Source organism: Dipodomys merriami, unplaced genomic scaffold (genome assembly GCF_024711535.1).
Source record: "Dipodomys merriami isolate MVZ:Mamm:240054 unplaced genomic scaffold, mDipMer1.0.p SCAF_21, whole genome shotgun sequence".
Lineage (NCBI taxonomy): Eukaryota > Metazoa > Chordata > Mammalia > Rodentia > Heteromyidae > Dipodomys > Dipodomys merriami.
Genome location: NW_027203493.1, coordinates 22537640 through 22561395, shown reverse-complemented (window position 1 = coordinate 22561395; position 23756 = coordinate 22537640). Strand labels below are relative to the sequence as shown.

The window sequence follows — 23756 nt, the reverse complement described above, 5'->3', positions numbered from 1 at the left end:
ACATTTTACCTGTCTCCATCAGCAGAGGAAATACCAAAAGCTAAATGCCTTGATAGATTTTTTTTTAAGTAACAGAGTCCTAAAATCCTTCAAGTCCATTAGAAGAATAAAATAAAAGCACACATTTGTACTGTTGTTCGAGATTCCACTCTGAACTATTCAAATTATTTCAAGCTTTTCTGACAAACAGAAGAGTCGATATTGTTCACACTATAGATGAAATTATCTGGAAAATGAGTTACCCTTTAATTCAATGAATTTAGTTTAAATTTAAGATTAAATTAAATGTAAAATCAAATTTGTTAGTCACACCAGTTATATATCAAATGTATCAACTATGTATTAAGTGCACCATGGCTAAGGGAAGCTAGTGATTACTGTATTCGTCATCACTGCAGGAAGTTCTGATGGCCAGCACTGGGGTAGCCCACCCAGGGAGCAAAGCCACACAAATGAGTATTTGTTCCATACATACTGACTCGGGCATTTAAAGATATTTGCTGCTTCCATTCTATAAGAATTCAATCAGACAATGACTGCTTTTAGCTTATGTCACTCAGTAAAAATGAAGTTTGTACTACTGAATGGTATGTTTGCTTCTACAGCTCGATGTTCTTAAATCATCCATACCAAAACCCATGAAAAACTCTCACTCAAAATAATTTTAAATTATACTCTGTTTTGCTTTCCAAGATGATATAATGTATAACATTTTCTCCTGAAATTGAGAAAAGTTAATTAACATTGACTCACTGTTGGTTTCCCATTTCCAGTGTTTCTTTGGTTAATTCATCCCTCCTAGCCCTACCCTACCCCATTTCCTTCTTTTCCTTACACCTGGACTAGCACATTAAACTCTCAAGTCTGGCCTGTTTCCCCTCAAATACAGTGAAGCCACTGAACTAAATACTAAGCTAAATACTAAAATACAGTTCAGTGAAACCACTATACTAATATTCTTCAACTCAGCCTGACTAGGTTACTTCATGGTGATTCCCCTCCATGTAGAATAAAAAGTTTAAGAATCCATCTGACATTTCAGTCTCTCTAGGAAGAAGTCCTAATAACCCTCACTGCTACATAGCCAAACTTTTTGTTACTTTTTTGTAAATTGGCTATGTTTTCAGACCTATCAACATTGTCACCTATTTACAATCTCACTCTCTTCCATCTGTCCTAAACACCTTCCATCATCCTTTGTCCTGTTTATACACAGCTGCCCCTGTTGGCTTCCCTGACTACTTTCTCATCAAGTGCTCATTCTTTGCAACCCTTCTGACTTGTGCTGTTTGTTTAGTAGTAAGCACTATAATGCCTCTTCTATGTCTTCAACTGAAACAGGTTTGAACCTTGTAGAATGAATTATTTTTTAAGTCCATTTATAATATCCCAGATCCAAAAGAGACTCCAAAGGGATACAGGTGGACCTATTGCAACAATGAGAAAAATGAACTTTACAACTTTGGTGCGCAGGGAGGGGGGGGAGCGGGGATGATTGGGAGGGGGGGGCCAGGGAAGGACAGGAAGGGATGGGAAGGGGAAACAAAGGAGGAGGCTACAATGCTTGATAAGAAATGTACTCATTATCTTGCCCATGTAATTATAACTCCTCTGTACAGAATTTTCACAATAAAAAATAAAAATTAAAAACAAAAGAGACTCCAAGACATCCAGTTAAAGGAACTAGAAACTTTATTACATTGCCACGGGGTCTGCTTCCTACTACTCGGATAGTAGGAGAATGGCCTTGAGCTCAGGGTAGGCTGGGTTTTTATAGGGGTAGGTTACACAGAGTTACATAGATGAGCCAGGCAAAGCAGGCTTCGCACATTTTCATTGGTTATGGTTATATGACCTTTAAACTCATTTGTTCTTTACAGTAAATAGCCTACGTAATTATTTGCAATAGTCCACCCATAGTGAGACCATTTGGTGGTGGTCTTCAATTGGAGGACAATGGTGATATCACCTGTGGGCTTAAGGCCTTGCTACTGAGAGAAGTCAGCAAGGTTACAGAAGCAAAAACACAGCATTGAGTCATAGGAGCCTAGGCAAAACATAATCTTGACTTGGCCAGAATGACGATACTATCACTGTTATTGACACTATTACAGAGATGAGTTTTATTACAAGTTCCTAACTAATACAGCACCTCAGTGCAGCTGGTGATAAGCCTCAAGGTTGTCAGTAGCCTTCTGCAAAGTTGCCAACTTGGTAAACTTGAGTGAGGGAGAGATGTTCTTTTGCTTTTGAGCAAGGATGGAAAAGGGACAAAGGCTGACCTTTGTCTGGGGTTTTTCTTTACCAAGAGGTTTTGCCCTTTATCAATAATTTTGTTCTGTTTTCTGATTTCACATTTTTGTTCTCATGGATATCCTTCTTTATCCAATGAAAAGAGGGCTCACTGGGGGGGAGGGAGGTAACTTTCCAGCAGCAGGAGGGGCTGAGGCCAGACCATAGGAAGACCTTTCTGCCAGTGAGTAGCAACTCAGATCTCACACATTCCTACTTTTGGAATCAATAACAAAATAACCAAAAGAGAAACCAGTAAGTGCTAGTATTTTTAAATCAATTTCTCCATTTTCTCCATTTCTTCTTCCAGGTTCAGCTTCTGCACTGCATAAAACAAACAGTCACAGGAGGTGATTCTGAAATTGTGGATGGTTTTCACGTGTGTCAAAAGCTCAAAGAAAAAAATCCTCAGGCATTCCAGATTCTGTCTTCTACCTATGTAGACTTTACAGACATTGGAGTGGATTACTGTGATTTTTCTGTACAGTCTAAACACAAAATCATAGAGTAAGTACTCTTTAGATATTTTCCATAGTAGTAAAACAATTAACAGCAAAACTTTTATTACCTTATCTTGAGGTTCAGTGTTTTTTTTCTTTCTTGCTATTGTTTCTAACATATTTATAAGGTGCCATATAATTTTTTTTTGCTTTGTATGTCCCTCCCCCATAGTATACTCCTGTTTTCAGTGTATTTGATGTTGATATAATTTGGGGAGGGGAAGGGATACAGGTGGACCCATTGCAACAATGAGATGTACAAGATACTATGTTGAAAAATGAACTTGACAATTTAGGCAGGGGAGGGAGGAGGATGGAGAAGGGACGGGGAGTGTAGTTTTGGAGATGGGAGAGAAGGGATGGTAGGGGAAAAGCAAAAGAGGAGGCAACAATGCTTGATAAGAAATGTACTCATTACCTTGCTCATGTAACTGTAACCCCTCTGTACAGTATTTTCACAATCAAATACTTATTTTAAAAAAACTTTTATTACCCTAAATTTTAACCAACAGAAATATCCTGTGTACTCCATAGTTTTACTTTTTACTTTAGAAAAAAACAGGAAAAAGTATATTCACCCTAATCAAAACTCTTTACCAAATTACATTAAGTCTGTCCTTAATATTTAAAGAAAAAAGTAACTTCATGTAAACTTTGTTTTTAAAACCCTATTGGTTATAAGTTCATCCAATGAATTCAAATCCTTTCTAACCAGCTGTTTGTTCCCTTATTCAATGACTTGCCCTTGCTGATCCACAGCTTGTTTTTTTCAGGATAAGTTTTAATAACTCCTTTTTGCAATTTAAATGGTAATATAGAGTTAATCTATGAATGCCCCTACCACAGTGCTAGGCTTAGAAAATTCCTTTCTACCATATCCATAAACATCAATTGTTTACTGGTGATAGATTGCTATTTCAGTTCTAAGTTTCTAGAAACCAACACAAAAGGACAACAGAATCAGTTCCAAGATCTAAGATGCTCCTAAAATCTGAAATAAATTTCTCTTTGGATCCTCATAAAACAAGATGCAGTAGGCAAGACCGGTATTTCCACACAAATTCAAGTCCCATAAAACATTGCACCACTTAGTGAGACATGCTATTTCAACTAGTAAGAAATATTTTCAACAACAGCTCTGTAGGAAAATAATATCTGTTTTATTTTTAACTATTTGTCTTTTACACATTACGAACAGCTACATGCATAGCCAGTTATTTACATCTCATAGCTTTTCCCTCTTCCTCAATATGAAAACGTGCATTCGACTTTTCATTTTATTGTCTTGTTATGTACAGGAATTTCCTGCTTGCTAAGATACAATTTGGGACTTAAGAGAGTGGTAGGGTGCATACCTAACGTGTGAAAAGGCCTGGGTTCAATTTCTAACACCATCAAAGAAGAAGGAAGGAAGGAAGGAAGGAAGGAAGGAAGGAAGGAAGGAAGGAAGGAAGGAAGGAAGGAAGGAAGGAAGGAAGGAAGGAAGGAAGGAAGGAAGGAAGGAAGCAAGGAAGGAAGCAAGGAAGGAAGCAAGGAGGGAAGCAAGGAAGGAAGCAAGGAAGGAAGCAAGGAAGGAAGGAAACGAACTTGTCTTTTGTTTTCTAAGAGAGTAAAGACAAGGTAATAAGAAAGAGAATGTATTACACTATTACATTAAAAACATTCAGTTTTTTCTATCTATCTGAAGTGTGTGTGTTACTGGAAATTGAACCCTGGGCCTGGAAAGCAAGCATTCTTTCACTTTAGACCACTTGTTTGTATTTTGTTTCTACAATCAGTTCTACTAATGGCCAAAAAAAAAACCCAAAAACATTACTTAAGACCTTGTATATTAAATGCTTTCTAAAGCAATTGACCTATGAACTTGTAACATAAAAAGGATTTTACTATTAAAAAAACCCAGAATGAATTTTACTAACAACACCTTTTTAACTTGAAACTTTCTGTGACACCTGTTTTAAGTTAAGTTGAATCCTCCTGACATGTAGGAAGTTTTCAAAAAACATATGATGAATGGAAGGGTGAAAATTAGCATATTATACCACAGGTAACCATATGATATGATGTCCACATGTTTTGATTCTTGAATTACCAGAATAAGATGTATCTTCCAAGGAACCTTAACCCTTACAAATACAGATGAATATTTTGGAAAGTGCATATTAACTATTTCTCTTAAATAAAACAGGTTAGATGATAAAGGCCAAGTGATTCGCATCAACTTCAATAATGCAACTAGAGACACAATATTTGATGTGCCTGTTGAAAGAATCCAGCCCTTTTATGCTGCTCTAAAGGAGTTTGTTGACCTTATGAACAGCAAAGAATATAAGTTTACCTTCAAGATGAATCCAGGTGAGTGAAGGCATTTTCTCACACAAGTGGAAAGGATGAGCTTATTTGTTTGTTATTTTTTTTGTTTCAATCTTTCCCATCTGGAATCTTGGTCAGTTGTTAATTTGCCTAAATAACAGATTCCTGACCCCCGTCTCTGCTCAGTTGACTCCCCAGACTTGAGATTAATCCCTTGAGATTATTCCCAAAGAAGTTCATAAGCATTCCAAAATATAAGATACTCCAACCTGAATAACAAATACTTGAAATAGAAGCTGTAGGCCACATGAAATCCTCTGTTTGATGCTAAGACTCAGGTTTTGTGTATTCTATCTTGACAGCCCTATCAAAACAAACTGAGAGTTGTATTTAATTCTCTTAATGAGCTGAACAAAATTTTTCTTAGTTCTCCCACTAAAATATGTAATATTTATTCATAAAATTTGCTGGCAAAGATAGTAATATTCCAAATAAAGTAGAAGTTGGCATATTCTAGCTACTTGATAAACCATCTCTACTAACTGAAGTACCATGAAATTTAGGCCTTGATAATTTTTAATTTATTTTTATAATGGACAAATAAAATTATTTATATTTCAGGATAGGAAGGTGGCTCAGTGGTAGAGTGCTTGCCTCACATGCATGAAGCCCTGGCTGGGTTCAATTCCTCAGTACCACATAAACAGAAAAAGCCAGAAGTGGTGCTATGGTTCAAGTGGTAGAGTGCTAGCCTTGAGCAGAAGGAGCTCAGGGAACAGTGTCCAGGCCCTGAGTTCAAGCCTCAGGACTGGCAAAAGAAAATTATGCATATTTAACATATACATCCTGTTTTGACATATGCATATATTATGAAATAGTTAAATTAAGCTAATTAATGTGTGAATTTTTAAAATAATTACCAATTTTATAGTGGGAACATATAAAATCTACCTTTTATCAACTTTCCAGAATGTAGTACATTGTTATATATATATACTCACCATATTATAAAATAGATCTCTTCCATAAAAGTACTTTGTTTCCTATACAAAAATGCACAATTTCTCTCTGCTATTGATTGTTTCACTGGAAGATTCTTTTTACTTGCAATTGCTTTTCTTTTTTGGGGGGAGGGAGAGGGGTCCGGTCGTGGGGCCTGAACTCTGGACCTGGGCGCTGTCCCTCAGCTGTTTAGCTCAAAGCTAGAGCTCTACCACTTGAGCCACAGCTTTTTTCTTTTTGCTTATGGATGCTGAGGAATCAAACCCAGGGCATGCAAGGCAAGCGCTCTACCACTGAGCCACCTTCCCAGGCAATTGCTTTTCTTCCTTTTGCTTTTTTACCTTAATAATTTTTGGGGGGGCTGGGTCGGTCGTAGGGCTTGAACTCTGGACTTGGACACTGTCCCTCAGCTCTTCAGTTCAAGGCAAGCTCTCTACCACTTGAGCCACAGCACCACTTCTGGTTTCCTGGTGGTTTCTTGGAGATAAGAGTTTCATGGACTTTTCTGCCCAGGCTGGCTTTGAGCCGTGATCCTCAAATCTCAGCCTCCTCAGTAGCTAGGATTACAGCGTGAGCCACCGGCGCCCGGCTTAATATTCTTTCTTTTGTTTTCTTGAGGGGAAAAGTTTTATAATGCTGGTCTCAAACAATTCTGGGCTTAAACCATCCTTTTACCTTAGCCTGGGACTACAGACACACACACCACACTCAACTGAAATTGCTTTAGAATTAATTGGCATAGTAAAGTAACACTAAAACTGTGATAAATTTACTGGTGTAAAGGAACAGCAGGTTGATTTTAAGCATGGCAGCACGCACCATTAAAGCACCATAAGGGAAAAAATGCAAAAATAGAAGACAGGATCCAAGCTCCCGCATTTAGTGATAGCATAGCTTTGGACAAGTTTCCCAACTTGAGAAAGCGCAGTTTCTCACATTTTTTCCCAGTGTTTCTTAAAAATAAAAGCATTAGGAATGTAAATACATATAAATAAAAGTGCTAGGTATGTAAATAAAACAAAAGTAAATAAATATACAACAAATATAGAATACCAACCAAGTTGTTTCTACCCTTATAATCATAGAAAGCTGTTAAACATGTCTAATTAAGCAACGATCAGTAAGATAATAAGGAAGTTTTTCACAGAGAAAATATTTTATGTAGGAATTATTTTAAAATGAACCACCCAGGAGCCCACCATGCTAGGTAGTTTAAAATACCATAATGCCTACAGCATTTCACATCCATGAACTCATTTGTGTTAAAAATGAAATAGATATATTTTTTATAAAGGAATACATGTGTGCTGTCTCTTGATGTGAACCGAGTAGCACATTTTGAATGCTACATGTTCTAGCTTTGTAAATCATTTAAACACGAATTACTAATATTTAAAACCTCCCCTAGGTGATGTGATTACTTTTGACAACTGGCGCCTACTTCATGGTCGGCGTAGCTATGAGGCAGGAACTGAGATATCCCGCCATCTCGAAGGAGCATATGCTGACTGGGACGTGGTCATGTCCAGGCTTCGCATCCTAAGGCAGAAAGTCAAGAATGGGAACTGAATTTCGTGTCTTCTCATTTTAGCAAGAGACTAATGACTGTATTTCTGGGGCTATGGCATAGTTCTTCACTACGGTGACTTGTCTCATTTGAATATTAATTTCTTTGTCTTTAAGCTTGTAACTGCTGTCTCTGCACTTTTCCTGTAGTCATACTTCAGTGTAAACTAGTTACCTGTTTAAAGCAGTGTGCTTCTTCCCCAATAGAGCAATCCTTCTGTTCTGTTATATATGTGTTCTAATTTCCTTTGCCAACACAGAAAAGCCTGCAAAGTCCCTACACGTAGTTTTTGTATCAACTAAAAATTTTCTTCAGATAAAGATTTTTTGTATATAAGTTTATCTGATTTGGGGATGGGAAAAGGAATGACAGAAATGGTGAGACAGAGGGCAAAGTGTGAAGCAGTACCACAGTGATATTCACAAGACAATATGGTAGTGGAAGGGGAGTAGTGGGGAAGGGAAAGCAGGAGAAAAATGAAGGAAGGGGTAACAACGCTCAACAAGAATTGTACTCATTTCCTTACTTATGTAACTATAACCTGTCTATATATCACCTTTACAATAAAAAAAAGAATAGCACGTTGTTTTAAATAAAGTTTTCCATTCAAATAAAACTTGTTTCATAACATAGTTCTACTTTGTGACCTTACAGAGACACATAGCTGTCACACAGGCCTGTGAAAAGACTTCATATTTTCAAAGATCTATTTTATTTACTCTTGTTATAAAATTCTAAAACACAAGTTTCTAGACCTTACTAACTTGACCACCTTAACATTTTTGGTACTATCTAAATAATGAAAGCCAACGCAAGCAAACAAAAATTATAAGAAAATCTAGTCTTCCTAAAATTCTCTTGTACCACCACCCCAAAAACAATATTCCCATGGTATGCCACCCCCCCTGCTTACACCTGTTGATGGATCCTTTTTTTTTCTTGTTTCTTGCCTTGAGCCAACATCTGAAAGAGAAAACCCAAGATACCTACGGCACTCATGAATGGACAGATCTTTGCTAACCTGGACAGCGTCAGCTGCTGGTCTCAGCTCTCTCAAGGATACTTCCCCAGCTCAGTGGCAGAACGGGTGTCAGAAACAGTCACAGAGGTGCCCATGGCAAAAGGAAAGGTTTAGGATTACTATTTGCATATATCCTAGTGTACATAGATACTTTAGTCTGTAGAATTTTAGACTTAACACCCTGTTTCTTAAAGTCATAATCACTGACACCACTGCATAGTTCTAGCTTTTCCCTTAAGATCACATTTAAATGTTACTTGCATTCATGATTTACCACATGTTTCACACTTGAATTTTCTATAACTGGGAATCTGTATCAAGATCATCTTTATCCCATGCCAAGAAGCCCTTATGACATGCTGAACTCTGGCATTAAGTCCACATCTCCAGTCTAAACTTCTTCCCTTATAACATTGTCACTTTCTTGGACTTTCGTTGTCCTTTCCTGTCATCTGTAGTATATGACATGTTTGATTCCCTTGAACTTGAAAAGGAATTCCTCCAAGTCTTTCCATTTCCTAACAAATGAGGTGATATTCTTTCTGATGGAGGCAGAGAATTCCATTGTTTGATACTATATTTTCTTGATCCAGTCATCTACTGAGGTGCATCTGGGTTGGTTCCATATCTTAGCTATAGTAAATAATGCTGTGATAAACATAGTTGTGCTGGTAGCTTTAGTATGGTTTTGTTTGTGATCATTAGGGTAAATGCCCAAAAGTGGGATTGCTGGGTCATAGGGGAGCTCTATGTGGAGTCTTTTGAGGAACCTCCATACTACTTTCCAAAGTGGTTGAACAAGTTTACACTCCCACCAACAATGCAGTAGGGTTCCCTTCTGGCCACATCCCCTCTAGCATCTGTTGTTTATTAGAGTTCTTGATTATAGACATCCTAACTGGGGTGAGGTTGAATCTCAATGTTGTTTTGATTTGCATTTTTGGGGGGCAGAGAAGTTAAGCATTTCTTCATGTGTCTATTGGCCATTATTTCTTCTTCAGTGAAGTTTCTCTTTAAGTCGTTAGCCCACTTAATTATTGGGCAGTTGTTTCTTTGAGTATTTGTTGTTGAGGGATTTTTTTGAGTTCCAAATATATTTTAGATATAAGGCACTTGTCTGTTGTATAGCTAGTGAAGATCTTCTCCAAGTCCATGGGCTTTCTATTGATCTTACTGGGTATATCCTTTGCCATGCAGAAGCTCTGCAGCTTCATGCAATCCCATTTGTCCAATCTTTCTTTGATTTGTTGTGTTTCTGGGTCACTATTAAGAAAATTATATTAAGTGAAGTAAGCCAGGTCCAAAGAAACACAGGTCCCATAGTTTCCCTTATTTGCAATAACTATTATATTTGTAGGACAAGTAGAAAAGGTCAAAAGCTATGTACATATGACCAGATAAGATGATGTTAAGCTGAAATGAGCCCCAAGATAGGGACACAATTTTTTTCTTTCTTGATACTGTTTATAACATATTTATCATGTACCATGTGATTTTTTTGTTTCTTTGTATGTTCCTCCCCCATGGTATAACTCCTGTTTTCACTGTATCTGATGTCAGTTTCCTGCATCTTGTATATAAACTTCTCTAATTCAGGAAGAGGAAGGGAAAAATGCTTAAATGGGGATACAGGTTGACCCATTGTAACAAGGTTGAAAACAAACTTTACAACTTTGGTGGTGGGGTGGGGTGGGAGGAAGAAAAGGGGTAGTTGTGGAGGTGGGAAGGAAGGGATGGTAGTGGAAAACAAAGGAGAGGCAACAATGCTTGATAGGAAATGTACTCATTACCTTGCTCATGTAACTGTAACCCCTCTGTACAGTATTTTTACAAAAATTTACAAAAAAGGGTTCTTAATCTCTCTAAAATGTTCCTAGAATAAAAAAATAAAATAAGTGAGTTTCATAGAGACATGGCATGTTTCAAACTGACAGCATTCAACACTTTTAAAAAATTATTGCAATAACTGGGCACTAGTGGCTCACACTTGTAATCCTAGCTACTCAGGAGGCTGAGACCTGAAGATCACAATTTCTAAGCCAGCACTGGCAGGAAAGTCCATAAAACTCGTATCTCCAATTAACCACCAGAAAACCAGAAGTGGCATTCTGGCTCAAAGTAGTAGAGCATTATCCTTAAGCAAAAGTGCTCAGGGACAACACCCAGGCCCTGAGTTCAAGCCCCATGGCCAACTCCCTAAAAGAAGACAATTACTGGAATAATACCAGATCTATCTATTCATCACATCTAAACTCTGGGTAATTTCCAGGCTAAAGTCATATCATATTTTTATTTGCCAGATATTTATCACACATCTTGTGTGTGTCAATCACTCTGATAGATTAAGGATTTAGAAGGACTTGGAAAGAAGTAATATGCTCCCTTATAGTCTATAAGGCAAATAGATGGGGTTGTAAGTAATGATGTACCATGTTTACAGAATGGTTCACAGGAAGGTGCCCAAACCAAACCGAAGATGCTAAGGAAAAGTTTCATTCTGATTTGCATTATGAGGACTAGGAGTAGTTTTCCAGGCATAGTTCAGGAAAAAAATACCTTTACACATTAAAGAAAAGAAGTGAGAGTGAAGGGAACATAGGGCATATTTTTAGTTACAAGATGGAAAAAATAGACCCTGGCAGTGTTACAAATTATAGAGTCAGATGCCAAGGTTCAAATCATATATAATGACAGTTAACTATGTGTCTTTGGATAAATAGCTTTTCCTAGGAAGGTTGGTTTGTTTCTTCTCTATCTATAAATAAGATTAATAACAGCTTTTATTTCATTAAATTTTTCTTAGGATTACATGAAGGTTTCTGTAGTGTTTTCTCCAATTTCTCAGATAACGAATTACACCAGTGGAGCTTTAAAAAAAATGTGGTTTCCCAGATAATTCCCTAAAGATTGTGATTCAATAAGTCTGGGATACAGACCAGCAATTGTATTTTTAGCAAGGATCCCAGATGATATGCATCATTAGTAAAGTTTGGAAGATACTGAGATAACTATTAGCATACTTCCAGGCACAGGGTAAGTACTTAAGAGTTGTTAACTATTATTACTTAGAATAGCAAAGGCTGAAGAGGAAAAGTGTTCTAGTGAGAAGAGACAAACGAGACAGGAGAGGGAGTCAGAGCCAAGTTATGAAGTAATTAAATGCATGCTGTATTACATAGTTGGTATTTAATCTCAAAAGCTTGGGGATGCCTTTTAATGGTTTTTTAAAGCAGTGAATTGCCTTAATCAGACATTAATTTCAAACATCAGTGTGGTTTTATTGAAGAAGGGATTCTAAGTGAGCAGGACTAAAAACTACAAATCTATTAAGGAGGTTATTGTAAGAAGCCAGATGGAAGGATAAGAAGGATTGAATTAGACAATGGAAAGAGCCTGGATCAATGCTTAAAAGGCTAAATCTAGAGACTTGATCTATTTCAGGTAAAGAAGGAGGGATGTGTCTAGGATTTCTCTCAGGTCTTGTTAGGGAAATGGGTTGTATAAAGGGAAAGAAGTCATGACAGAAAAATCATGGCGACTATTCAAATAGAAAACAATTTGGTTTTGAACAAACTGAACTTGAGTTGTCATTGCACAAGTCTGTTTGGCAGTCAGACATATCTGTATATAGAGCTCAAACAGAGATCTGACTTAGAGACCTACATTTGGAATGCCTACAGAAGGTAGATTCAATAATCACTTATTTACTTTGGGCATTTAGTGATATGCCCAGAGTCACAGCCCTAATGATTTGATGATAAAGTAATGATACTGGCCTAACTCATGGAATCTGCTGAACTGTAGAACACAGAGAATTAATGGGAACTTGTATCCAAAATTCAGATCAACTTCTTACATATCTATTCCAGGCCACATCTCCATATCCTTGCTGTTCCCCTCACGACTGCAAATATTTCTGCCTTGGAAAGGATACAGGAATATTGCATGCTATTACAACAATTTCTGAAGTGTTATACGTGACATGACATGTTATGGGCTAGGGCAGCTGGTGCTGACTAAACATAATTCATGTAAAGAACTGGTTTCTCCCTCTGCCACCCCCAAAGTCATAATAGATCTGATGTAATGTGGATTTGAATTTACCTCTATTGGCAGTACAGATGCTTACTGCCTTCCATTTCTCTGATTTGACTTGGATAATGTGAGCTGCTTGGCTAGTTAATTGGAGTAACTCCACATGTAACCATTATTTCTCCTTCCAGCCAGTCAATAAAAGGTAGGTGAATGAATATTCATAGATGGCATTGAGGCAAAAGAAACTCCATAAAGAAAAAAAAATGTGACCCTGAGGGTGACTTCTCTTTGAGAGTTTACACTATGGAACAAAAGATATTTTACAAACAAATACATTCTTTATGTTAAATATCATTTGGAAGGTAGTTTGAAGCAAAGTAATTGCAATGAAAAAGGTGATCTCTTTAGACTTTATAAGCTTCGTAAACACTTCCAAGACTCTAAACAGTTTCCTCCAGATGTCTTTACTACCTTTTATGCCTGAAAATTTCTCCTTCAAGACTGGCCAACAAGATTGTGCATAGAACCCTCCACTCATTTTCCCCAACATCAATAATAAAACTTGTCAGCCATACATAAACTTTTGTGGAAACAGCTCCATCATGACATGGACTGAAATAAAGCCCTGTTTGGCTTTGTCCTACCAAAAGTACCAACTGCCAGAGAGTCAAGTATAACTCAATCCTCTTCCCTCAGACAACAGGTCTGTCAAACTAGGGCCCACCTGAGCACTCTGAAATGGCTGCTGACTTAATCCAGATGCTTCCAGCCATAGTCTGTGGATATTTCTGTGCTCACAGGGACCAAATAGAGAGCACACTTGCTGAAGGCACCCTTGCCAATGACCCCAGCAGAGACAGACTTGCCTACCTTGCTCCCACTGGAAATCCTGAAAAGATCCTACACTCAGCTCTAGCCACTAGGCCAAGAATAGTCCTGCCTGCCCAACCACCCACCAGGAGAGGTGGTCTCTCATGGTCCTGAAGTTGACCTGCCAATGCTCAGTCAGAATGCAATATCCTGAAGCTGCTCTAGAATATAACTATCAGGATCCTAACAGGAGAAACATGGAACATAGATGCACCACCGCCTCAGATGTAGACTCTGAAGTTGCCCTGTAACTCCATTCTGGTCCTGCTTAGAAACCACCCCACCCCCACCCCACAGCTGTGAGGACCACAGCTCACTGTGAACCCAGGAACAAACCTACTCACTATGAATCCACTTGAAGACTATGAAATAACCCCTTTTTCACATCCAACCTTACTGGTACATATCCCTGAGGGCAGTCTAGTCTACCCAGGAGCCAAGCTAGATCTCTGTCTGCTGAGCCTTTGGTGGCATGCCAGCCATCTAGAAAACCCATTGTAGACCCAGAAGCTACAAACTACAAGCCCACATATTATCCCAAAGGATATCCAGAAAGACACAAAAAGAGAAGTCTTTGCTTTAAAACAGTCTATAAGGCCAGAGCCTTTACTCATACAAGTGCACAGATGCAAACACAAATGATTCAGATCTCAAATGATGAGGCAAACGCAACTCTACCAATGAAATATACAAAAGTTCCTGTAACTACTTCCTAAGAAATGGGACTCTGTGAATTACCTGAAGAATAATTCAAAAGAAGCATCTTAAAGAAGTTTAATGAGAAGGCAGAAAATAGCACAGAGAACAAAATCAGAAGACAATACATGAAGAAAATGAGAAGCTTAATTAAAAAAAAAAAGAATCCATAAGCAGAGAGAGAAATTGTGAGTCAGAAGACCAATGATAGACTGAAAAAGCAATAGAAAGTAGATTTAGTCATAAAGAAGAAACAACCAGCACACTTGAAGACAAGCCATTTGCAATTATGCCCCTCCCTCTTTTTATTTCCCAGCAGCACTAGGAATTTGAACGCAAGGCCTTCCGCTTGTTACCTGGCATACCACTTAGTGACACCACTTAGTGACACCGGTTATTTTAGGGTAAGTTCTCTTTTTCTTTCCACACACACTTGAGCCATGATCCACCTTCCATAAGCTTCCCATTATCTCTGGAATCAGAGGCACCTGGCCGCTTCCATCTTCCCTTCAGTGGAGATAGCACCTTGCAAATTTTTGTGCCCAGCCTGGCCTCTCAATCTCTGCCTCCATGTAGCTTGGAATAAGATGGTGACCACCAGTGTGTCCAGTTATGGGTTCAGAAAAGGTCTCATTCTTTTTTTTTACCTGGACTAGCTTTGAACTGTGATCCTTCCATTCTCAGTCTTCTAAATAGCTAGGATAACAGGCATGAGCTACTAATGCCTTGAAAACTTTACAATGGGGGGGGGCAGGAGGGGTTGGGGAGGTGGGGAGGGAAGGGATGGTAGGGGAAAAACAAAGGAGGAGGTAACAATGCTCAATAGGAAATGTACTCGTTACCCTATTCATGTAACTGTAACAGTATCTTTACAATAAAAATATATATTAAAATTTTTAAAAAGAAAAATAAATTAAAACAAAGAGAGTAACACATACAGAACCTACAGGATTCCACCAAGAAAACAAGCAGATGGACTATGGGATTTCAGAAAGAGAAGAGAGAATAGCAGGAAATTTTTTAACAGACTGAGGTCTTAGAATGTCATAAACCTTGAAAAAGATATGAGCATTCTGAGGCACAAACTTCAAAGGAACACAAGCAAGGAATATTATATTTTATGAGATCCATTATACTCACACTGTCAAAAGTTCAAGGCAAAGAGAAAGTTTATCACCAACAGATGGAGAAGAAATGTTAACTGAATTTCATTGAATGGAAATGAAAGAACAAAATAACATCATGGAGGAAACATTCTATATATTTGTGTACGTAGTGTATACCACACACATTTTTTGTGAGTCAAAGCTTTATAAGAGATGCTTTAAAACTGGGTTTGGGGGGCTGGGAATGTGGCTCAGTGGTAGAGCACTTGCTTTGCATGCATGAGGCCCTGGGTTCGATTCCTCAGCACCACATAAGCAAAAAGAAAAAAGCCGGAAGTGGTGCTATGGCTCAAGTGGTAGAGCGCTAGCCTTGAGCTGAAGAGCTGAGGGACAGCACCCAGGCCCAGGGTTCAGGCCCCACGACCGGACCCCAAAAAAAACAACTTGGTTTGGTTTGGGGTCTTAATTTTTCACCCATTGATTTTTGAAAGTGCTGTAAGCCATTCTCTCTACAATCACTTTGTAATCACCATGGAAGGAAGGACAAGACATCATTTAGATCACTATGCTTAAGGAACAATAGCGCCTTCTCAGGATAGAACACCCCCAACAAAGATATCCTGACTATGATAGTGGTAACTAGTTCCCCCAAACCATCCCCAAACAGACTGAAGTTATCATCAATCAGGCTATACTTTGACCAGATGTGATCAATAATCATATATGCCTCTCTCCTCTTGCCCTTCAGTTCTTTGTTTATGAAATTTAAAGCTCACGTCTATACAACAGGACATCTGGAGCTAGGCACAGTCCTTCCCTGGCATGCTCAGGCCATGTGATATGTCTCCTTTCTCTGTCCTTAACTATTTCTCTTTATTTGATATATAGTAGGGACTGGCCAGACCTGATTTATAAAATTCTTGTTATTTGTATCTAGAGTTAAAAGGTTAAGTTTCAGAATCATAAGTTCATTAGATTTTCATATGGGGCCAGCATTCTCAGTCAAAAATTAAGAAATCATTCTTTCAAGCTTCTCGTTGAGACTTGAGAGAATCAATATCTTATTTATTTGTCTAAGCTTTTAGGTTTTTATCCTTTTTCAGCTTTAAATTTTGCTACAATGCTTATTTTCTCAAAAGGAACCCCTAAAGAAGAAAAAGGTGTCTATCATTTTCCCAGAGAAGAAAAAAATTTTTCATTTCATTTGTAACACCACACCCAAATGAGATGAGTTTATGTTCATCTTATTTTTTCTTTTTTTCTTTCTTTTTTTTTCGGGGGGGGGGCGCTCTTGAACTCTGGGCCTGGGCACTATCCTTAAGCTCTTCAGCTATCTCAAGGCTAGTGCTCTACACTTGAGCCACAGCACCACTTCCGGCTTTTTCTGTTTATGTGGTGTTGAGGAACTGAACCTAGGGCCTCATGCATGCGAGTCAAGCACTCTACCACTGAGCCACCTTCCCACCTCCTGTGCTCATCTTTAATACTTCTAGTGAACAAGGAAATAAATCATTCTTAAAGGTAGTTGCTATTATTTACAAAAGTCAGGGCTGATTATCCTTTCTTCCTACTGAAGAAACCCAGTATTTTGCTGTTATGTACAGGGATCCGCACTGAATTCTGGGGATCATGACTGGGGCAAGTCTTTCTGGAAGCCGCCCCCATTTTGCCTTAAAAATAAGTAATATGAATCGGAGAGTGTGAGCTGTGTTACATCAGGAAACGTTTTAAATGTGTCCTTCAAGAGGATACTTATCTCAAGTTCATCACCATAAACACTCCTCAACATTTTTCCCAACCCTACCACTCAGTTTCCTAAAGAAAACACAATTTGTTGCAGCATGAGCTGACAGGGAATTAAATTTTTGGTAAAACTATGTTTTTCTAGTTTGAAGGAAAAGGACTATGTACAACTGCCCTCACTTCTGAAAGATTAAAAAGTTCTAAACATCTGAGCATTGGTTGTCCATGCTTATAATCCTACTCAGGAGGTTGAGCTCTGAGTATCTCTGTCCAAAGCAAACCTGGTCAGAAAGGGCTGTAAGATTCTTATCTCCAATAAACTACTCAGAAAAAGCCAGAAGTTGTGGCTCCATTGGTAGAGTATTAGCCTTGAGCAAAAGAGTATCAGGGACAGTGCCCAGGCCCTGATTTAAAGCTTCAGGACTGGCAAATTAAAAAAAAAAAAGTTTCAAACTCTTCCTCAACAGGCAGAGATAGGAAAATGAAACCCTTATCTTGGGAAAAGCAGCCCTAGAACTCATCTATGTTTCCGGTGTTTACATAGACCCAGACACACTTCTGTATTTTAGGATTAAAAATAGCACCCATTTTGGCCATCCAGAAATATTGTTGGCTTAGGGGTTTCTTGATGAATGAGCACATGTGTTCTCCCAGCTCAGAAAACATAAAAGCTATAAACAGGATTCACCATTTTGAGTCTTTAATATCATTTCCTGTGTGGGGAGCAGGAAACATATATTTCTATTGCCATTCCTTCCTACTTTATCCTGTGGCACTAAAATAAGTACTTGCTAAAACTAAAAAAAAAAAATGACAAAAGAAACAGATGAGTTTGTTTTTTTTCACAACTTTTATTATGGAATTTCTGCCTAATATTTACCCATTTGATTTTTCAGAAACTATTTAATAAGTTTGGACTCCCTTTCCCTTTCCAGAAATAATGAAATGATCTTTTTGTATGTCGCTCCAATAAGTCCTTAGCACTATAAATTAAAAGGTTGTCTTACATGTCAGTGAATTTATTATCTCACAAAGTATAATAAAAAATACCATTACCACCAGATGAGATTATTTTAGAGCTTCAGAGATAAACTTTGTAAAAAATTAACTATTTTATATTTTATATTTATAATTTATCATAGTAAGTGATGTTGATTTCTTATGGAAATCATGTAAGGTAGCTTTTCAATTTCAACTTAAGTAACTATTAAAAGAAAAATATTACTAAAAATAAAGGTGTCACTTTTTTGTTTTTATTGGTACAAACCAATTGTATAAAAGGGTTTCATTTTTATGTTTCCATATATATTCATATATATTGTTCTTTGATCAAGTTTACTTACTTTATTACTCTTTTTTAGTTCTCCTCTCCAAGTGTTACTATTTTGAAAAAGTTCCATTGTCTGAAATTTGGAAAATTTGATCCTTTTATGAACAAGCACACAGCATCACAAAGAAGAAATTACTTTCCATGGCCACAAGTAGTAAATGACATAGCCAGAATTCAAACATAAGGTTTGATGTCCAGTTTGTGAGGATTTCAATTTCATATGGAATTAGGTTAGTTCCTTTGCTATTTCCAGATGTCTGACCAACGGCCCACTTTAAATTACCTGGAAAGCAATTCTGGAGTTGACTCAACAATAAACATGTAAGACATGTATTTTGGTGACCTAATAATCATGAACTTTTTAAATAGGAAAAAAATTCTCAAGTTAGAAAGTCCATTAGAATCACCTTGGAAGATTATTTTAAAATGCTGAGCTTCTAACCCACTGTCACTCTGATTTGGCTGGCCTCTGTTTAGAAATAGGCGCATTTGACTACAATCCCAGAAATTTGGCATAGGTGGTTCTTGAACTATACTTTTAGAAACAGTACTCTGATCATTTGGCATTTTCATGAAGCACTCATGAAAGCTAGCAGTGAACAATCCCTGGAAAGTCCTTTACTCTTCTTGGCTACAACTGAAAATATTAACAGTGATGAGTAATGTATCTTTTTCTCCCAGGAATCAAAGGAAGACCTGATCTCTAGCTTAAAGAAACCCATACCTATAGCCAACGCTAAGTAGTTTCCCACAGGAGTTAGTTGCCAAATAACCAAATCAAGATCGAGCTCTAAAATGCTTATCAAAATTCTAGTTATGAACTGATATGTTCATTGAAACTCCTTTATACAACCAATTAAAAATAATAAATAAAGGGGCTGGGAAGGTGGCTTTGTGGTAGAGTGCTTGCCTTGCATGCATGAGGCCCTGGGTTTGATTCCTCAGTACCATATAAGCAGAAAAAGTCATCTGTGGCTCAAGTGGTGAGTGCTAGCCTTGAGCTAAAGAGCTGAGGGACAGTGCCCAGGCCCAGAGTTCAGGCCCCACAACCGACAAATAATAATAATATGTTTAAATCAAAGTATACATTTTACAGGAATAGGAAAATAATATTTGGGGGGGGGGGTCCGGTCATGGGGCTTGAACTCTGGGCCTGGGCGCTGTCCCTTAGCTCTTCAGCTCAAGGCTAGCATTCTAGCCCTTGAGCCACAGCACCACTTCTGGCTTTTTTTTCTTTTTGCTTATGTGGTGCTGGGGAATCGAACCCAGGACCTCATGCATGCAAGGCAAGCGCTCTACCACTGAGCCACCTTCCCAGCCTGGAAAGTAATATTAAAATGCAGCACAAGCACAACCATGACAAAAATAAATGAGCATGACTGAAAAAAAAAAACTGAAAAACTTTTGCACAGCCAAAGAAACAGTACAGAGAACTAAAATGCAATCTTTGTCATAGGAGAAAATATGTGCAAACTTTATTGTGATAGTTATGTCTGAAATATATAAGTAATGCATTCAGCTCAAAAAAATCCAATTTGAAAATGTGCAAAGGACCTAAATAAATATTCTTTTAATATGTAAGTGTCCAACAGATACATGATAGGAGCTAGATGTCAGCTTATCATCAGGAAAACATAAATCAAGTGGTAATGATATATCACTTCACAGCTGCCAGGCAGTTCTCAAAAAAAAAAAAAAAAGACAACAACAAAGATGTGGAGAAAAAAAAAACCCTTGTATTGGCACATCATTATGGAAGATAATATGGGAGTTCCTTGAAGCATTAAAAATAGAACCATTCAACCACTTTGGAAAGCAGTATGGAGGTTCCTCAAAAGACTTCACATAGAACTCCCTTATGACCCAGCAATCCCACTTTTGGGCATTTACCCAAATGTTTACAAACAAGACCACACTAAAGCTACCAGCACAACTATGTTTATTGCAGCATTATTTACCATAGCTAAGATATGGAACCAACCCAGATGCCCCTCAGTAGATGAATGGATCAAGAAAATGTGGTATATATACACAATGGAATTCTATGACTCCATAAGAAAGAATGACATTTTGTATGTCCCTCCCCCACAGTATAACCCCTGCTTTCACTATATTTGATGTCAGTATAACTTGTGGAGGAGATGGGGAAAAACCAGTTGTTTAAGGATACAGGTGGACCTGTTGCAACAATGAGAAGTACAAGTTGTCATGTCCAAAACGAGCTTTACAACGTCGGTGGGGGGGGGGGGAGGAATAGGATTGGCTGGGAAGGGATGTGAAGGGTAAACAAAGGAGGAGGCTGCAATGCTTGGTAAGAAATGTATGCATTATCCTGCCCATGTAATTGTAACTCCTCTGTACAGTAGGTTCACAAATAAAATTAAATTAAATTAAAAAAAAAAGAAAGAATGACATTGCCCCATTTGTTAGGAAATGGAAAAACTTGGAAAAAATTATATTAAGTGAAGTAAGCCAGGCCCAAAGAAACATAGGTCCCATGGTTTCCCTTATTTGTAATATCTAGTATATGTAGGAGTCAAGCGGAAAAGGTCAGATAATGTGATGTCAGGAAAATGAACCCTTAGATATGTATTTTAATGTTTTTTCTTTCATGCATGTGTTTCTAACGCATTTATAAGATTATCTCTTTGTTGCTTTGTATGTCCCTCCCCCACAGTATAACCCCTGCTTTCACTATATTTGATGTCAGTATAACTTGTGGAAGAGATGGGGGAAAACCAGTTGTTTAAGGATACAGGTGGACCTGTTGCAACAATGAGAAGTACAAGTTGTAATGTCCAAAAGGAGCTTTACAACGTCGGTGCGGGAGGGGGGAAGGGGGGGAAGGGGGGGAAGGAGAAGGATTGGGATTTGGGGGGAGGGGGGAGGCTGGGAAGGGATATGAAGGGTAAACAAAGGAGGAGGCTGCAATGCTTGGTAAGAAATGTATGCATTATCCTGCCCATGTAATTGTAACTCCTCTGTACAGTATGTTCACAAATAAAATAAAATAAAATTTAAAAAATAAAAATAATAAAAATAAAAATAGAACCACTATACAACCCAACAAGTCTATTTCTGGGTGTATCCAAAAGAAATAACCAATGCCTCAAAGAGATCCCTGCATGTGCCAAGTTCATGGTAGTGTGGTCCACAATATCCAAGGTATGAAAAGAACCTATAATGGACCCCTTAACAATTGCATCTAACCCCAATCTACTTCCAAAGGCCCCACACCTAAATACCAGTCAGGTAAAGTTTCTAACCTTTTGATACCATTTGTATATGACTTTAAGGACTAAACTCCTCTATGAGTTTAGGATAGCAAACATATTTAAGCCTTAGCTTTCCATCCTGCTCCCCCAAAACTTATGTCCTTTTCAACACAAAACAACTCCATTCAAATAGTCCCAAGGTCCTAGCAGTCATTCAAAAGTCCAAAGTTTCAACTGAGATTTGGGTCAAACTTTTTCCATGGTAAGTCTCTAAAATCAAAAGGCAAGTAGTTAGGTTGTTTGTTTGTTTGACTGATTGATTTTTCAATACTAGTTACAGTTATAGGATAAAAATTTCTATCCCATAAAGAAAATAGATAAGTACAAAGGAACAATCAGCTCACAAGAAGACCAAACGCCAGCAGGACACATGCTAACCACAGAAGCTCCAAACCCAGCATCCTGGGCACAGTGCAGTACAGGTGAGTCCCTCAGAGCTTAAGTAGCCTTGCCCATACAGCTGTGATGTTTTTGTCCACATGGCCACGATCTCAGAGACTACACCTTGATAATGGCAGCTTTCCTAGGTGGACATTACTTGTTGGTGCCTTTATGTTCCTGGTGCCTAATCACAGCGGGGAGGGGGGGGAAGGGGGGAAAAGGGGGAAGGGGAAGCACGCACTCCCTAATTTAATAAGGATATTAGCTGTTGACATCTTGCAGTCAAATATCATTATCCATTAAAAAAAAAAAAAAAACTAGAGATTCCAGGAAAAGTGGATGAATGACTCAAGACCATTAAACCATTAAAAAGGATGATTTCAGAACCAGAGGGAATGCACAGAATAAGCTATAATAAAGAAGGGAAAGAGGGAAAGGAGAAAAATGTGGAAAGAGGAAAAAATGAGGGAGGGAGAGAAGGAGGAACATGATTAATCAGATCGTGTCAAAACAACACAGCTTGAAGGGGATTCTACTGACCAAATACAGAATACATACAAACCAAATACATTTATTTGATGTGAGCATCAAATAAATGACTATAGCCAGGTGCTGGTTGCTTACACCTGCAAATGCCAGCTGCCCAGGAGGCTGAGATCTAAGAATCACAGTTCAAAGCCACCCCGTGAAGGAAAATCCCTGAGACTCTTATCTCCAATTAACCATCAGAAAGCCAGAAGTGACACTGTGGCTCAAAGTGGTAAAGTGTTAGCCTTGAGCAAAAAAAATTCAGGGGCACTATGTTGGAAATGAACTTTACAACTTGGAGGAAAGGGAAGGATAGGGAAAGGAGTGGAAAGCAGGAGGAAATGAGGGAGAGGTAACATTGTTCAAAAATAAATGTATGGGCTGAGAAGACGGCTCAGTGGTAGAGTGCTTGCCTTGCATGCATGAGGCCCTGGGTTCAATTCCTCAGCACCACATAAAGAGAAAAAGCTGGAAGTAGCACTGTGGCTCAAATGGTAGAGTGCTAGCTTTGAGCTGAAGAGCTGAGGGACAGCACCCAGGCCCAGAGTTCAGGCCCCACAACCAACAATAACAACAAAAATAGAAATATACTCATTACCTTATGTATGCAACTGTAACCCCTCTGTACATCATCTTTACAATTAGAAAAAAAACCTCAAGGACAGTGCCCAAGCCCTGTTCAAGCCTCACAACCAAATAAATAAATAAATAAACAAACAAATAAATAAATAAATAAATAACTGTGCCAATTGATAGCGTAAGTAGTGATTCTTAAGCCCATACTAATACAAATAAATATATCTAAATGGCAAGTTTTACCTTTCAGATTGAATGTTAATGAATGAGGTACTTGGAAAAAATGGAACTAAAAATTACCATTAAAGTAATAACTGATTCAAATAAAAACAACCTAAGAGGTGAAAGTGGTTGAAAAACAATTTTTACACAATGTCGAATTAGCTCCTTTTATAACATTTATCAATGGAAGTGGTGCTGTGGCTCAAGTGGTAGAGCACTGGCCTTGAGCTGAAGAGCTCAGAGACAGTGCCCAGGCCCAGAATTCAAACCCCAAAATGGACTCTGTGTGTGTGTGTCTG

General features: G+C 38.1%; 1 protein-coding gene across 7 annotated transcripts in view; it reads left to right on the top strand.

Annotated features, from left to right (window-relative positions):
* Nucleotides 1-8294, top strand: part of Bbox1 (gamma-butyrobetaine hydroxylase 1) — a 58478-nt gene extending 50184 nt beyond the window's left edge. For all 7 annotated transcript variants that reach the window (XM_070032705.1, XM_070032703.1, XM_070032701.1 and 4 more), the window contains 3 exons: nucleotides 2603-2799; nucleotides 4981-5147; nucleotides 7516-8294. In XM_070032705.1, coding sequence (XP_069888806.1) covers nucleotides 2603-2799; nucleotides 4981-5147; nucleotides 7516-7676 — 525 coding nt within the window. In that variant the 3' untranslated portion in view covers nucleotides 7677-8294. The remainder of the gene's footprint in view (nucleotides 1-2602; nucleotides 2800-4980; nucleotides 5148-7515) is intronic.
* Nucleotides 8295-23756: the final 15462 nt, after the last annotated feature.